At 53.9% G+C, this 16,824-nt stretch overlaps 5 protein-coding genes across 5 annotated transcripts; 3 read left to right on the top strand and 2 right to left on the bottom strand.

The window, feature by feature from the left end:
• Window positions 1-390: 390 nt before the first annotated feature.
• On the bottom strand, window positions 391-3,136 carry QBC33DRAFT_564085 (uncharacterized protein; the record flags this gene model as incomplete). The annotated part of the gene is made up of 5 exons (XM_060430335.1): window positions 391-520; window positions 685-1,185; window positions 2,000-2,082; window positions 2,116-2,271; window positions 2,987-3,136. The coding sequence occupies 5 exons, from the start codon at window positions 3,134-3,136 to the stop codon at window positions 391-393; spliced, it is 1,020 nt and encodes a 339-aa protein (XP_060278373.1).
• A 159-nt stretch (window positions 3,137-3,295) lies between these two features.
• Window positions 3,296-4,600, top strand: QBC33DRAFT_519830 (uncharacterized protein; the record flags this gene model as incomplete). Its single annotated transcript, XM_060426316.1, has 3 exons — window positions 3,296-3,610; window positions 3,910-4,156; window positions 4,452-4,600. The coding sequence occupies 3 exons, from the start codon at window positions 3,296-3,298 to the stop codon at window positions 4,598-4,600; spliced, it is 711 nt and encodes a 236-aa protein (XP_060278372.1).
• Window positions 4,601-5,360: 760 nt separating this feature from the next.
• Window positions 5,361-7,746, top strand: QBC33DRAFT_519829 (uncharacterized protein; the record flags this gene model as incomplete). The annotated part of the gene is made up of 11 exons (XM_060426315.1): window positions 5,361-5,389; window positions 5,493-5,628; window positions 5,707-5,726; window positions 5,825-5,859; window positions 5,968-6,060; window positions 6,122-6,225; window positions 6,349-6,562; window positions 6,874-7,117; window positions 7,297-7,343; window positions 7,425-7,513; window positions 7,642-7,746. 11 exons carry the CDS (start codon window positions 5,361-5,363, stop codon window positions 7,744-7,746), a joined length of 1,116 nt encoding a protein of 371 aa, XP_060278371.1.
• Window positions 7,747-10,576: 2,830 nt separating this feature from the next.
• On the bottom strand, window positions 10,577-11,288 carry QBC33DRAFT_564083 (uncharacterized protein; the record flags this gene model as incomplete). The annotated part of the gene is made up of 4 exons (XM_060430334.1): window positions 10,577-10,914; window positions 10,967-11,033; window positions 11,058-11,154; window positions 11,227-11,288. The coding sequence occupies 4 exons, from the start codon at window positions 11,286-11,288 to the stop codon at window positions 10,577-10,579; spliced, it is 564 nt and encodes a 187-aa protein (XP_060278370.1).
• A 3,934-nt stretch (window positions 11,289-15,222) lies between these two features.
• Window positions 15,223-16,293, top strand: QBC33DRAFT_602117 (uncharacterized protein; the record flags this gene model as incomplete). Its single annotated transcript, XM_060432142.1, has 4 exons — window positions 15,223-15,521; window positions 15,607-15,705; window positions 15,795-15,925; window positions 15,988-16,293. Exons 1-4 carry the CDS (start codon window positions 15,275-15,277, stop codon window positions 16,291-16,293), a joined length of 783 nt encoding a protein of 260 aa, XP_060278369.1. The 5' UTR covers window positions 15,223-15,274.
• Window positions 16,294-16,824: the final 531 nt, after the last annotated feature.

The raw sequence follows: 16,824 nt of genomic DNA, 5'->3' as shown, positions 1-16,824 counted from the left end.
TCAGTGAGGCTTCTTTCAAGGTATACCTAAAGCTATGTTTAAATAATATAAAGTTTAAATAATATAAATATATAATAATAAAAAGATTTAAATAGAAAGGATTTCATAGCAAAATAATTTGATATTAAATGTATTTAATATTAAACTTTTAACTTCTTTTATTTGTTTATATAAAAGAAACATGCTTTCCAGTTGTAATAGCTAAATGAAACTAGCAAAGCCTTAGGCAACCTAAGTGTCTTACTAGCTGCGATATAGGAACAGCTTGCTGCTATTTAATGCAGTGTGGATAGTAGAGGTAAGCAATAAGGGTTTAACACAATGGATGCTAATCCCATAGAATATGAAAAGCGGTGCTATGGCTGCCTAGATCTAGCCGATCCGGCCCGCCTAGCTATACGCCGCCACCATCTCATAGTCAACCTTGGCAACCAATCCAAGCGTGGCGCCGCTGGCTTTGATGATAGACGCTGCGTAGGTTTGGTGCATACTGGGAATGTGTTGGGCTATGATGCGCGAGCTAGCGAGGCGCAAGGCATTAGCAACGACAGCCTAGGTCCTCGCCGTCAATCAGGCGTCAGCTCCCAAACTGGCCAGGACTACAGCCAAGGTCTTGGTCTTGGTCAAAACCATGAGATTTCCGGTGGACAGGGTGAAAGTCTACTTGATCTCAAAGAGGCAGACGTTGTGCTCTTGATGGTCCACGTTAACGCGGACCGCTTTGAGCAGCCTAGGCAGCTACGACGTCCGCAGGACGACTTGGAGCAGTCTAGCGGATTCTCCACCTCGACCGCGGCCAGATCCAGGCTAGCGCGCTTGAGGTCACCTGGTGCCAGGAAGGTTGTGGTCCAGGCCTCTTCAAGCCCAACCAGATCTCGGCGGCGGCCGGTGCCTCGGTTCGGAGCCAGCCACCCCGCCCCAGCAGCTCGCACTGCCTCGGCTGTCTGGCCAACTAGGTGGACGAAGATGTTGACAGTGACCAGGGCAATCTCAGAATAGATCCCCCACTCGAAACGGTCCCAGGCTTTGCTGCCCAACATCAGCCGTTTTCCAGTCCGGCTATGGCCATCGGGTGAAGTAGGCTGCCTCAAGCAGCACCGTGGTGACGTGGTGCCGGCATTGGTGATGTTGCTAGACTCTCCGTCCAGGGTGCCCCTGATGCCCATTGCCCTGCCGGCCGCGTGGCTGATCACACTGTCAGTGACTTCTAGCCCCGAGATAATGCTGTCTAAGGTCACGATGGTCTCGGCTGGATGGGCTTGTCGGGCCACTAGTCCCTAGCCTCTAATCTAGTCGAAGTTGTAGTGGTTGGGCTGGCCAAGGTGGAGCATGACGTAGTTGGACGCGTCGACTATGTTGTTAATCGGGCGGATTCTAGCCAGGCCTAGGCAAGCGGCTGGCCAAGCAGGCGGCGGTCTTACCTGCACGCTAGTCAAGATGATGCTGGTGAAGTAGAGTTAGAGGTTGAAGTCCTTGACAGCCACCAATGCCATCTAGACGGCCCGATTGACAGGAACTGAGACAGCCAGGATGGCAAAAGGATATGGAGAGCTGCTGCCAAGCCGCAAGCAATGCCAGCCATAGGCAAGCTAGGGGTGATGCCTAGGTCAAACATGACACTAGGGGTAATCCCGAGGGCTTCGGCGATTAAACATCGACTAGCCAGACCTTGTCTGCGTTAGGGTAGGTTTAGGTATCAAGGGTACCCACCACCTCGACGCTATCTAGGCCTCTAGCGATCTCCTAGACACCCTTGACTGCAAGCTTGAGGTTTGACCATGCCTTGGCTAGGCTGGGTCAGGCTGGTCAAACAGCACGAAGTTACGGAGCTAAGTCAGTGGCGCGAGTACATGGCCTCAAATCTGTGACACAGCGATGAGCGGTGGGAAGGAGTAGGTGGGAATCAGAACTGGGTGAGGAAGTAGAGGTCATTGTCGAGAACGGCCTGCATGTCAGACTGTCAATCCGGTGCAGACCTGGGCTCGATGCCGAACCGAACCTGAATCCGGAGTACTCCTTGAAGTCGATGCCGGCCAAAGCGAACACAGCTGGTTTGACCATGCTGCAGCTGCTGAGCTTGATCTACCCATATCTGGAGCTGGTCCGGCAGCCTACATCCATGCCGCCATAGATGGGGCAGATCACCTCGAACTCGGTTGACGGCTCGGCGAACAGGAAGTAAGACAGACGCAGGCGGGGTTGGATATCCGGCCCAAAGAATAAGGTGGTGAAGTCTTCGATGGTGCTGGCCAGGTTGCCAAAGGTGATCCCCTAGTCTACGAGCAGGCTCTTGATCTGGTGGAAAAGTGGCTGGTAGCGACAATGTATGACAATATGTTTGCTATGAGAACCAGCCATGTATAAGGGCTAAGGGGTCTGAATCATGGAACGCAACCAAGCAGAGATTGTAGGAACAGGACAAAAGGTCGTCGTCGACAATTAGACAGCCTTGTTAGTGGGAAGGAGCCGAGGCGAGGATCTCGAGTTCCTCGGTGTGCCATTTACCAAGGCGCCTGTGGAACCACGAACTTTCATGCCGCCGATGGTTCTTCAAGCCTCTAATTGAGCCGCAACCTGCTTTAGCGACAGAGCGACTGTCTTTGGTAATGCCGCTGCCTCCAGCTTCATCTGAGTTGGAGGGACCTAACTGTCTAAACCTCAACATATGAACGCCGAGCCTGAGCCGCCAGGACGGCCTGCCGGTGCCGGTCTGGATCCACTGCAGACGCTTCCGAACCGGCTGCGACGCAAGTAGTTGGTAGACAGCTGGAACTTCGCCAGGGATAGCGTCGTCCTCGTTGCCATTAATTACCGCGTCGGTCCCTAAGGGTTCCTCCTCTTAGACAAGGGAAATGTCAACTGGGCTTTCTAGGACATGCTGGCTGCGCTGACATGGAATACATGAGAATGTTTGCCTTTGGCAGGAATCTAGAGCGGATCACGAAAGCAAGCCAATCGGCTGGCGGATTGGCTTGCTTGAGGCTACAAGCGAAGCGGCACGAGGGTCTCGACCAAGCAGCTGGATGAACAAAAGATCTGCCATGAACTGTGCCTGCGCCGGTTCGCTCAACACTACGGCACTACTCATCGGCACGACATTGGAGGAGTTTACGGCCCGGGTGGCCGCCGGTGCCATGGCTATCACAGAGCAAGAGATCGACGTGGTGTTTCGGGCCCTAGGTCTTGACACCGAGGCCTCGACTCAGTATCAATCTATGGGAGAGGCAAAGGGTCTCTCGAATGGGGCCTTGCTTGGGCGTATTCTGGCTGGCAATTCCGGTACCCTACTGCCGAGATGGCGGGGATTGTGGCAGCCGCCAGCCGAGATATCTATGCCTACGAGCTCCTGTGGAACTCTCGGCCGCTCAAAGCGGGTGGCCACGGTGCGTACCACAGCTCTGACATCGCCTTTATGTTCAACATGCTCTCTGCAGAGTGGGTGGACACAAGTGTTAAGGTTGGCCGATGGGGCCTATCGCCGCTAGGTTGGCTTTGTCCAAGGAGCGAAGAAGCCACGGCAGAGCCCCTGAGAGAACAGGTCGGCAACAATGAAGTTTGGCATCTGCCAGGACCTGCAATCACCACGCTCGATCGGTCGTTAAGGAGGAGAGTCAGTGAACATACACATCAGCACAGGACTAGACGCCATTGACAAATTGGTCGTCATGGGGGCTTGGAATCGAGATTGATTCGAAAGTAGCGCTGGCCTTTCTTAGCTGCAGAAAGTTGAAAGTCATGTTGGAAGGCGTTCAATCTAGATGAAACGGTTCGGTCAGAACAGAGTGTTCTTAGTGCTGGGATGTAGCGACCTGCTCGACGAGGAGATATCCCTGACTTCCGGTCTGGCCCGGCCACCCGTGGTAGATAGTACTGGTTGTGCCAGACAGCTGCGGGCTCGATCATGTCTAGATCAACTACCGCAATCGACACTGGAAGCGGGGTGCGCAGGCCGTGATTCCCGCAGCAGCCGACGTGTCCCTCAAGGTCGCGCCAGAGAAGTTGGTATCGATCATCAGCCCAAGAATATGCGGGAAATCGAGTCTGGTCGGCGCGGTCGCCAGGCTGGTTCCCTTTAAAGGCGTGATTGAGATTGGGGGCAAGCCTGTCGACAGACCAGACCTGGACGAGGTCGAGGCCTATTCTTCCAAGCGCCGTCGTTGTTGCCTTGGCGGACTGCCCTGCAGAACGTCTCCAATGGGCTGGAGCTCTAGCACGACGGAAGCGACAAGGAGGGCCGGGAACGAAGCGAGGCACTTATCGAGCTAGTTGGCCTGACCAGGTTTGGCAATCGGTACCCAGGAGAATTGTTCAGAGAGATGTAACAGAGTGTCAACATAGCATGGGTCGTCGCTATCAGCCCGGGCGTTCCACTCCTTGACAAGCCTCTTACAGTTTTGGACGCGTAGACATGTAAGCGGATATAGGTAGAGCTGCTTAAATTGTCGGCCTAGATGGAGACGACGGGGGTCTCTGTGACCTACCAGATCCACAAGACGTCCTGTTGGCCGATCGGGCGGTGGTCCTCGGACCTCAACTGGCCTCGAAGGTGGTGGAGATTATCGAAGTGCCCTTCGGCCGGCCCCGGACTTCGTTTACCTAATCGAGAGGCTGCGGGTCTTTCTGGATGTGACAGAAGCCAGGCGAAGCGGCCAGGCGACGCTGAGAGCAGGTATGGATGTCGCGACTAGGGCTCAGCGCGGCTTTCTCGCGTACCTTGATGACTGAGGCGTTGCATGCCTGACGAATGCTCCAAAAGGGCGTGTTGTAGACAATCGGTGAGATCTACCCATTAGAGACGTTCTGGCGGCAGCTACGCTTCCTTAATTTCGATGTCTCCAAGATATCACATTCATCGTTAGCTATAGTTGTGGCGAAGGGCCAAGCGACTGGGTTAGCTTGCCAATCTTCACCATGAAAGGCTTCTGCCACACCAGTATCATGATTCGTGCCGCTACTAGAACCAATGCGCCGCACAATCTGCTTGGAAGCATTATCTGTTGGGAAGAATCACCTGCTGGGAAGAATCACCTGCTGGGAAGAATCACCTGCTGGGAAGAATCACCTGCTGGGAAGAAGCATCGGGGTACCGGTGTATCAGTAGACATCCGAGGTCTGGTCCTGGGGTGCCTGGCAGGGGAACTTGTGGTGACGGGAAAGGCCCGCTCCTGTGACCGTCTGCCGCTAATCGCGGCCGTCAGCCAGGCGTGGCCTAGTCGTGGCTGGGAATGCAACGATGGGAGCGCTTGGACAAGCCGCCGAGGGCTATCTACGGCTGCCTCGTTCTCTCGGCCACGACTTTGCCGACGCGGGCCGGCTTCTGCCCCGTTTCGTTGCTTACCTTGACTTGATTGGGCATCGACATGCTGTGGCCTAGTCCTAGTAACCCAAAGTGAGCCTGTCGAGCAACTTGTGGCCAAGACAGATGATCGTCGCCCGGGGTTTCATCTGTTCATAGCCAGCCGTGACCTGGAAACCAAAATTCCGCCGACTAGGCTAATCCCGAGTCGGCGAAGGTGGCAACCACTGTTCATCTATCCCGTCACTGATGTCCAGATGCTCCTGAATAAGGCAGGTGCGATCTGTTGGCGGCTCTCGGCCGTAACCTATGAGACGTTGAGCGGGCTGTATGTGCGTCGGGGAAGAGCTTAAGCTCGACCGGGCCGATATCGTCTAGGCTGAGGGCGTGTTGTCAATGTCGCCTGCTAGAGGTACAAGACCACTTTGAGGTGAGTTCTGCCGTGAGGATAGGACCACCACTCTGCCAGCAGTGGGATCACTGCGTTGGGCATGTATTAGCGGCGGCGGATTTGCCACCTTCAACTAGTCAGCGGCTGTCGGAACGTGGCCATGTTCTAAGAGGTTTGTGTATACAATATCTGTGAAGTTCTGCGCTTGCGGTTGCGTGGGGAGGGTTAAGTGAGTGGCTGGCGGGGATAGACTGCAAGCCTGTCTGCTGTTATGTTGGAGCGGCGGTTGCGGTGGGGTTGGTCTACAACGACGATGAGAGGCAGCTGAGCGACAGGTTGCTGGCATCTCTGTGCGAGAAGGCCCATCCCCACCGTCAGACCGCTGACTAGGAGGTGTTGGTGGCTAACCTCGACTTTGTTGAACGACTGGCTAGTCCATGACGGGCTGACGGCGGTGAAGGCTAGAGAGCTGCTAGCCTGGCGGGAGACGGTGGTCTTCGAGCACACCTCGCATCGTTACGCCCTTGAGGGGCTCGGCGTGAGCTGCTCTGCCTGGGGGCTACGGTGCGGGTGCGGACGGCGAGTCTGGGGTCGAGTTGGAGGACTTTGGCAAAAGGGGGTGACTGACGATCCTAAGTCTGGCTAGTGTCGGGTTGTCTAGGCGTTGACATTCACCACCTGCTTCTCCCGACATTGCCTCGTCTGGGTGAGGTTTACCAAGACTACCGAGGCAGTGATTGCAGGGTGCGAGGTGGCGTGGGCATTCGTCTATGGGGTCTTCACCGTGCTGATCCCCGACAACGTGTCGGTGATCGACAAGTCGGGCTTGACCGACCCACGTTTCAACCAGGCGTTTGTCGAGTACTCGGAGTCTTGTGGGTTTCTGATCAACCTGGCAAGGGTGCGGACCCTGACTGACAAGGGTTGCGTGGAACGCCAAGTTCCCTTTGTTTGCAACGGCTGGTATTTGCTGTACGATGCTGCCGGTACCGTACAGCCGGCACTTACAGCACGATACTCCCAGTACGATATTGCCAGCTCCGTACTGCCAATTCCAGTTCTGTACTGCCAGTACTACCTGTACCTTCTGCCCGTGCAAGACTAGGCAATACCGACAGTGCGCAACTATGCAGTACCGTACACCCGTACAGCCACACAGAAATCTCTTAAGTTTCTGGAGCACCAGGTCGCCTATATCTCGGCGAGTTTCGGTGGTTCTACTCCCAACGAGGGACCACAACGACGTTGTCTACCTGGAACAATTTTGATGGGCCGGGCCAGCCTTTCGCCGTCCAGATCAGTCCGCCGATCGATAGCTGCGCCGTGAACTTCTTCAAGTTGGACCAGCAGTTGGGGCCGCCGTGGGCTCGGGGGAGCCCTTCGAGTAGGGAGTCTATGCGTTTTTGTTGGGCTCATACTTCTGAGGTCAGGTGGGGAACAGCTAGAAGTTCTGAGGCCCTGCATGGCAGTTCCGTTGTAGTCGGGGAACGCAACCGAGGTTCCGGTTGAGGTCGTCGGGATCGGTGGCGTGCGTAGGCCTTGCAGGGAGCGTTCAAGTAGGCCTGGTCTATTTTGTAGTTGGTGCGGTCACCCAGTAGCCCATGTCCAGGCAGTATCACATCGTACAGCCGGGACTTACGTGTATGGACATTCAATGTAGGTGGGCCCGACGAAGTGGTTGAGATAGGCATGTGAGATGTATAGCCGCGATTTTGAGGACCTTGTAGGAGTAATTAGGTCTCGATGAGCTGGGCGTCGAAGAGAATGACCTGGGATGGCAGTTCAATGAGGTAGCTGTCGACCATCTAGGCGACATCGGGGGCGGCGTAGGTGTGGATGGTGGCCCTACCGGCTGGGGTGACCGTGACGATTCCGTACATGGTCATGCTTCTCCCAGAGCGACGAGGAGGTTCTGGCCTTTCTAGAACTCTAGTCTGAATGTGTCGCGCAGCAGTTTGCAGGCCTTGCCGCGGAACAGGGCGCTGACCAGCCAGGGCTAGCTCTCGATGCGCAAGTCGCCAAGGTCACGGTTTTTGTCAAGGGTGAAGACTGGGGCTAGCTGCTAGGAGTGTCTGTGGAGATGGCCATCATAGATGGCGACCATGGTCTGGCTGTGGATGTCGAGGGCCTGGTAGCGCGACTTGCCACTCACAGCCACAGACACCTTGAAGACAGTAACCATAAAGTCGTGGCTGGCGGTGAGAACTAGGGAGTGAAACGGGACGTTCTAGGGGACCGGCGGACCGGTCGAGGCCAGGTCGTCGAAACCCAATGCCAGGCCGGACAGGATAGGGGACGGAGAGGTCGACGTCGGTTCAGAAGAGATTTGAATTGGCAGCTAGCTTCTCTTGGACGTAGGCAACAAACGGCGTGAAGATCGATTGCACCGAAGAGACTTGGACTGACCAGCGTTAATATGGCAAGCAGGCTGACGTTGCAGCCTTAACCTTTCCTAAAGAAGGTTATAGCCAGCGCGGTCAACAATTCAAATTTCGCAAACAGCCTTAGCAAGCATAAGGCGCAGTTTGGCAAATATATTGTAACTGCTTATAATATTTTAGCGATTGGTCAATAGGCTTATAGGCATGATTAGTTCTATGCCCCACACTAGTGCCAAATGAGGATGCTCTACGGATGTCCAATTCAAAAGTTTCGTCCCGAGTACTAACACCTTATTATAAAGATATTATTCAATAAACAAAGGTAAATAGCACTAACACCTAAATGAGGTGTAGTCACTTTAGACACTAAATCCTCGCTAACACCTTTCAGTAGGTGCTAAACGTTAGTAAGCATAGCGTCCAAGTCCTCTACAAGCAACAGGTGTGTGGCGTCCTTAGCTTTGCCAGGAGGTTATTCGCTTAGAGGGCAAAATGAGTATAAAGAGGGGCAGATAGGCTGATTTAGTTGGTCAAAAGAGTGGGTCTGTTAGTGTTTCCCTTGAATCGGGACGAAACTTTTGAATTGGACATCCGTAAAGGACAGGGTACTACCAGGCTAGGTTTCAATGTATAATATAAGCAGATTTAGCAATCTGCTATCAAATCTCAAACAAACCAATCTTGCAATCCTATCTCAATCAAGCCAAATCTAACCTAAGATTTGGTTTGTTTGAAATATTAACTGCGCTAGTCACAACCATTCAGTCGTCATTCACAGCAATATACTTAGGCTCACAGACTTCAAATGCCGAGATCAGCTCGAGAAAAGTAGCAACCACCTTGCCGCAACTAGTAATGCATCTAAAAGTCAGCAGCGCCCTCAGGAGATCGATTCGCCAAATGCCTAGAGGCAAAGGCCAAACACAACATCTGCAAGGTCAGCTTAATTCATACCCGTCATCTTTTGTCGACAGATGAACTAGAATCATGTGCGTAAAAGGCGACGTTATTCCCTAATCGCGCCCCCCTCAAAATCTATTAGGTCGCGCCTAGAAGAAGGCCTCCAATCCGCCGCGTCAAGGCTATCCATGGCTTTAGCGCGACATTTGAGCAAGAGTAGCGTTGCTGCGTCCTTGAATACGGCTGCCTAGACAAGGGTTTAGACGTTGTCGAAGTAGATTTCAACAGCACGTCAGGCAAGGTCAGCGTCAGCTTCAAGCAAGGGCCCGTCCTGCGTCCCAGATCCCTAAAGGGTGACAGGCTGCAACAGTCTCAATGCTAGCGACAACAAGGCAAGCGTCTGCGTTTCTACCAGCATCAACCAGCATGCAAACAAATCACAGGGACAATGTCGGAATAGGTTTAGAGGTTGGTGACTTGCACGTAATTAGCCCAAGCTTAGCAGGTCAGCAGTGTCTGTTTGTTTAAGGCTCACAGCCCATAGCTCATAGCCACCACCCAAAGCATTGACTAGCCATGCAAGCAGCTACAAGGCGGAGCCGCAAGGCGGTTCTAGGTCTCCAAGAGCTCTGCTAGGTTGCCACTATGCAGCGCAATGCATGCGAGAATATAGCTGGCAATGTGGTTGAGGCAGCCACGCTTGCCTGTCCCGAGTTTGTTAGCCATCTTGGAGACCTCCCTGGCCTTGACTGGAGCGTCGTTGAGCTAACCGGCAGCAAGTAGCGCCCAGCAGTGCAGCATCGTCCAGACCTGGAGATCCAAGGCAATCCCGTCGCACTGCGCGAGGCGAGTTTCTTGATGAGTAACCTGGCTTTATCAAGACGGACCACCAACAGCAGGATGACGCTTTCCACTCGGCGGAGTCCCACGGCCGGGAGATAACCCTCACCTGGGTTGTCCCGTGCCAAGGCGGCCTCGTCAACCAGCCCGACAGCCTCCTACCAACCCCCGCCGGCGAGGGCCGGCGACGCATGATCTGGCGGCGTCCTCAGTCCGGGTAAGGTGTCGACCGAAAATCTGTTCCGGGGAACCGAGGCCATCTGCAGGACGTGACAGGCCTTGCTGGACTGACGACGGAGCCGACGAAGAAATTAGGGTCATCACCTACTAGCTAAGCCACTCTGACGCTTCTGTCAACTAATTCCTCATCGCGCAGGCCCTGCAGAAGCTTGATGAGGAGGAACGGATAGCCATTGACTTTGGCCAGGACAACCAACAGCGACTTGTCAGGTGTGTATCCAAGGTACCCCTTAGCTACTTCCCTGACTGCTAGAGGGTCAAGGTTATTGACGTTGAGCAGAAGCATTGGCTGCCTCCAGCTCAACATTGCATGGCAAAGCTAGTCAAGTTCTTCTCTGCGAGCAGCTAGAGGATCCAGCGAGAGGCTAGTTGCGCTAGAAGCGTCGCAAGCGCGATGAGGATAGCTACGTCCGCCTATTACACATCGTCGACCACGATGGTCATCGGCTGGCTCAATGCCGCCCGCTCGAGTTGGTCCTGCAGCCTAGATACCAACAACACTCCCTGCTCACAATTAAGGTTATCTGGCTACTTGTCAAGCGCTTCAATCTCGATACGCCAACCGCGAAGACCCCTCTGCCCACATTCGGGTGCTCCGACCGCCTTTGATACCGTCGGGTGTCGGCCGGGGTTGCAGCCATTACCGGTGTATGGTGCAAAGGCCGTCTGTCCGGGCTCCCCTATGCCGACGTACCACTGCCTGCTCATGGCGCGCACGCCATCCTTGACTTCCACGTCCGAGAGGATAATTCCATCGTCCGATCCTGCCGCCAGCAGCTTCGCCAGCACCTCGACGATCTCGGCATAGGTCTTGGTCTTGGAGAACACCTTGCTCTCCGACACGACTGTCGTGTGCAGGGCGCTGGCTATCTCGGTTAGCCTTCACATAAGCTGCGAAACCGATTCATCCGCTCTCACAGGGTAGTGTAGTCGCTGGCTGATAGGTTGCTAGGAGATCAGCCGCGATCTTGGTGAGCTTGGCGACCTTGTGTCAGTAGACCGAAAGCACTAGGTCCTCCTGGGTCCGGAAGTTCCGGTCCAAGGTGGCGATCCCAACCCCCGCCGCGCGAGTGACCACTTCGAACAACAACTCGTCCCCGCCCCATCTGCGGTCAGGGGGAACCGGGCAGCACGCAGCACACTCTCACGGTTCCGCTTAGAATCCGCCCTTGGCTTACGGGGTCGGTCTGCCATCTTGGTACTCCACATTCTTGCGGAATTCACGATCAGAATGTGGCATGGTGGAGGTCCCTCCATTGCTATGTAGAGCACCTCCAGAATTCTACTGCCTGCCGGAGAAGTCCACAGGCCCACAGGCCACGCAGCAGCACCCCAAAGGAGAACACGACCACACCGTCAGCCCTGGTCGATTAAGCGTCTCGGTCTCGCGCTGGGCGTCCACCTCTTCGGGATGTTCAACGTGATGCGCCACGCGATCAGCGCCATGTTGCGCAACCTCATCGACGGTGAGCGAGGAGTTGTCATCAACACTTCATGCCGAAGAAGGTGTTGGCGGACAACTGGTCTATCCTGCCAGCAAAGTCGGGGTCTCTGGCATGGCCCTCCCCGCGGCCCATCCTGATTGGCTGGGGGATCTGGGTGAACTGCATCATCGCGGGAGGCTTGACCCTGTCCTCGACCCTATCCCCCGCAACGCCATTTGGGCAATCAAACCATTGATAACCAACCTGTTGCGACTTGGCTGTCTTGATGAGTTTGCCCTTGTGGACCGACAGATAATCGAGTACACCTACCTTAATTTAGATTATCCAGAACACCTACCTCAACTTAGCTAACATCTGCCTCGATGGCAGATTCTGCCAACCGATAGAGCATATGTGGACTTGCTAACCTAACCCACTACGTCAGTTCAACCGCAACTAAAGAGACAAATTCTAAGGAGACCACACGTCCACGCATCAGCACCTCCTCCAACTGTGACTCTACTGCCGACGACATCACTGGCAGGGTCGACCCGGAGCGGCAAGAGGGTTGTCATCACCGGAGGAGTCTCTGGCATCGGTGCCAAAACCGCCCAAACGCTTGCATCCGCCGGCGCCAAGGTAACCTTCGCCATACGCAACCTTGCCGCTAGCCGGTAAGCCACAGATGAGATTGCCGCTTAGACCAGGAACAAGAAAGTAATTAAATACTGCACAGCTTGACCTCAGCGACTAAGCTTTAATCAAGCAGTTCACCGGCACATGGAAGGGCCCCCTTCACATCCTAATCAACAACGCCGGAGTGATTGGCCTTCCAGTTACCTAAACCCTAGAAGGATGGGAGTACCCTTTTGCTTCGGTCACATGACTCTCGTCGTAAGACTCTATAACTCCCTAGCCAGAGCAGGCGGCGCTTGCGTTGCAGCCGTCGGTTCCGACAGCTGTGTCTGCGTCCCAGTCGACTTTGAAGACCTCAACTTCAACCACCACCCCTATGACTTCCTCATAGCTTATAGGCAGTCCAAGACAGCGGTCGTTCTCTTCACCGTCAAAACTGCTAGACGCTAGGCTGACGACAGCATCACCATGAACAAGCTCCGTCCTCGACCGACATCCGAAAACATTAAACGCTTGAAGGGCAGGTCAGGTTGGTCGACAAAGGTATTAGTGGGCTGCCGGACCCATCAAGGCCAAGCTGGGTTTGGCAGCTCCCAATATTCGTCGCCGAGAAAGCCACGTTCCTCGGCGAACGCCCTCGCCATGTTCCGGAGCACCGTCACCGCAGGGTAGGAGCGCAACATGACAGTAAGGTTATGGTACCGGCAGTGCAGTACCATACTCCCAGCGCCCACTATGGTCGCACCCCAGCCTGTGCCGACGGCCTAGTCGACCAATATGTGATCTACCCGGCCCCGGCGCTGCTTGGCGGGGACCACGGGATTCTACTGTTCGCTAGGCCAGGCGCTACGACTGTGGCCAACGTATCGTGCGAGCGCTTTGCTGGGGTGACCCAGCTTGACCTGGACATGTGGACCAACCTTGTCCCTGTGGGCTTGTTCGACGCCGGATTGGCTGGGCTGTCGGTTGCCACACTGTCGCCCTGAGGCAGGATTGTGGTCGTGGTTGACGACAAGGACTGCGGGAACGAAGGCAATCTAATCATTGCTGCTAGTAAGCTACGCCAGAGCAGATGGCTGTCGTCTGCCACACCTCCAGGCTGATCTGCACAGCCCTCACCTTTAAGCAAGCTGTTGCACTAGACCTGCTGCTGATAGTGGCCTGCAATACCAAAGTGCAGCGCACGACGTTTACTGTCACTGACGACCCTGTGGCTGGCACCACTACTGGGATCTCCGCTACTGATCAGACAACCACCGTCGCCGCCCTAGTTAACCCGGCGGAAGCCCGGCTCCCTACTCCGTGGGGAGTGTTTTGCTGAGTGACTTACAAGAGCCTGCTTGACGGTGAGACTCCCTTGGCCTTCGTCATGGGCAAGACTGCTGAGGCCGACGACATCCTGGTCTGGGTGCACAGCGGATGCCTGACTGGTGACGTGTTGGGGTCCCCGTCGGCGTCTGTGGAGCTAGCTCCACGCAGCCATGCCCATCTCTTCCAAGCTCTTGCCACTAGGGCTAGGGAAGGGGGGAGCTCCACCTCATTTAGAGGACCACTCCTGACAAGGAAGACGAGCAAGGCAGCACCCTGACACACAAGCACCTCGATGTGGTCATGTTATCCGGCCACCTATATATGCCCTCTACGGTCAACCCCAGCGTTAGCCCTAGCGCCAGTGAGATCATCCATCCCTAATGTCAAAGCTAACCCCTCCCTGTCCACAAACATCCCGAGAACCACCCGTCTACAACAGGCAGAGCTTAACAAGAGCTTGGGCTGCCTCCCAGTTTATCAGAGCTGATCGCTATCCCTGTCCTAGCAAAGGGAGAGCCCCTCACTAGGGAGATTTAGCTCCAGAAACTCTTCCAATATCCCCCAAGCTACAGTAGAACTCTTTAGTATCTCCTCGTAGATCGCAATCTAGATCTTACTACTTAGCTAGATACTTCTCCCGCAAAGATGTCTCATACTCCGCAAATCTTCCTTTTCTATAGTTTGTCGCTAATCCCATAGAAACCCGGGGAACTGGAACAAGGTGCGTAGACGTAGCCGCTTTGCGTTCATTGAGTAATGAATCGAGGCGGTGGAAATTTTAAGTAATTATGCAGCAGCTTACCTGCCATGACCATGCTTGTGCTGAGTCTTGTAAGTCGGACAACTTGAGCAACAGATCTCAAGGGTTATGCGCATCCTGCATGGGGTCGATTTGCAGGAATTGGTTGGTGATTACTGGGAGGCTTGTTTTTGTTTGTTCGATTGACTGCGTAATATGCAAGGCAGGCGGCAATATATTTGTCGACTTTGTGGTGCTCCTGGAACATCTGGTAATTATAGCTGGCGTCGTTGTAATTCTTCACCATTCGGGATTGTGTGGCTTTGGTTCGGAGGTCCGACGGTCGCAGTTGTTTTGGGAACAATTCATTTGTGATCAATTCTAGATGCTCCCAGATTTGCTAGATATGGGCCTGTGCTCCTGGATATGTATTAGTGCTCCTGGATATGGGCACTTGTTTCGATATGGACACGTGCTCCTAGATATAAGCACGTGGTCATAAATATAGGCAAGCGCCTCCAGATATAGGCCTTCGGCAATCAACTTCGTACTCCTCTAGGCGGTCTCGCCACCTGCTGCTTAGGCTAAATCCGACAGCACTTGTAATTCATATTGAGACGCTCCTATTCGGACAAGGGAGTTGGAGGAAACCCAATGAGACGCGCGTCATTTCCGCGGTTGTAAGAGGAGAGCTCCACGTGGAAGTCACTTCCACTTCTACCATGCTGCGAGACGAGGACCTGGATTGATATTGTAAGGCACAAGAATCCTAGACAAAGAGTAAATCTGGAGTAACTCGAATAGCTGCGTGGTGTGAATGTAGCTACGTGGCGTGCGAACTGCGAGGGAGGTAGAAAGAAGTGGCGGGGAAGGTGTTGAGACGGTTCTGCCTAAATTCAATTTCCATAGTGCCCTGTCAAGCAGGAAATCATCCCTGTGTGTCAGACTTGTACGACGCAGTCATGGGACTTCGGCTTACTTTATATGAACTTTAATCAACCTATATAGTCCTAGGTGCATTTTCTTGGCATTTATGTCTTTTCTGCTCCTGTTCATCCTTGGCCAGCATTGCTACGCTGATAAGGAATCGCTGAGTTTCCTTGAGTGACCACCGTCATGTCAGGCATTCAGCCCGAGTTCACGGACTCCGAGTCCGCTTCGTTTCTAAATGGGGAGGCCAAAGAAATGCCATCACGGGAGGGGGGTAAAGCTGCGCGCTGGAGACTCTGGTCGCCAATCTCACGCTCCCTGCCGTGCATGTTGTTGTTGGTTGGTATCTTTCTGGCCTTGGTAATACTTGTTGTCTCTTCAAGAGGGATTGAACAAAAGAGCCTTCTCCCATCTCAATCCATGTTCGGTAAAAGTACAACTTCCATTTATATACTTGTGAACTTAAAAGCAGCTACAGTATCTACCTCTATATTTGTGTTTGGCTAAAGCATAGCTAGTCCCCAAAAGACTCGTCGTTTTTAACCCCGATGAGAGCTACAACGACGATCCGTTTGGACCAGATAAACTGGAAAGCGCATGGAGTAAACTGTCACCACGTACGCGAGTCAAGTATCTTTTTACCACGTCCTCCCGAGAATAAGACGGAATATCGCGTTAGGTCCGATTCGCTGATAGACTTCTACAGCTGGGAAAGGGCATATCCGGGTTGAGAATCCGGAGGCGTGGAAGCTCTCTGGAGGATTTCCCTTGGAGGACTTGGCCGGGTCTGGAGCTGAGGAGTATACCATATCCGTGTTTCATCAGCTGCACTGTCTGGTGAGTGTGGAGCTTTATATGCTTAACAGGTGCAGATTTACTAAAGTATGTCGTCCTACCAGGCAGCAATAAAGTCCAAGATGTCCCGACTACAGGACTGGTACAAGGGCGAAAACGATAAGGAATACTTGACGTTTGCTCTCGGCGAAGGCCAAATCTCGGATGATCATATCTACCATTGTTTTGATTACATCCGCCAAGCGATCATGTGCAACGGCGATACAACATTGGAGAAGCCGAGGACGGTGGACGGAAGAATCGTGCGAGGGGTGGATGGTTGGGGTGTTGCGCATGAATGTCGCGACTATGATGCGATATATGCCTATGCAGCTGAACACCGGAGTGGCAATCTCACTGGAATTGATTAAGGGCCTTCAGGGCTATGGAGTATAATGAACAAGGGATATGGACTGGAACCAAGAGCTACGGAGGGCTGAGAAGTTACGGGAAGATATGCTGGCGAGTGGACGGACTATATTAGGCAATAGCAATCCTGACACATTATCTGCAAGGCCGGCCTAGGCTCGAGATATCTAAACCGGGGGCGATTGCAGGAAGCCGGGATGTTATAAGAGGTGCAGCGACCACCGAGGTCCCAGCATGTGGGTGATTGGTGCCCATTCACGACCAAGTGTTGGCGTAGCCAACGCCATGCAACATGTTCGGTTGCGACGCGCACCATGGAAGAGACTCCTCAACTCCACGATGGGTCCGACATACGCGTAGCCTTCGAAAGTAACACTGGTCGACAGCGTTCACCAAGTCCTTCAAGACGTTTTCCCCGTGAGTCAAGACAGAAACAACAACACGTAGTCAAACACAATATTGGAAAGGAGATCCCGCCCAGGTGCGCCACTGAGGTTGCTCGACCAGCCATCCCCCAAGCTTCTCGGCGCTGG

The sequence above is a fragment of the Phialemonium atrogriseum genome, assembly GCF_030411735.1.
Source record: "Phialemonium atrogriseum strain 8032-3 unplaced genomic scaffold QBC33scaffold_46, whole genome shotgun sequence".
In the NCBI taxonomy this organism is placed as follows: domain Eukaryota; kingdom Fungi; phylum Ascomycota; class Sordariomycetes; order Cephalothecales; family Cephalothecaceae; genus Phialemonium; species Phialemonium atrogriseum.
This window is presented reverse-complemented; position numbering and strand designations above follow the sequence as displayed.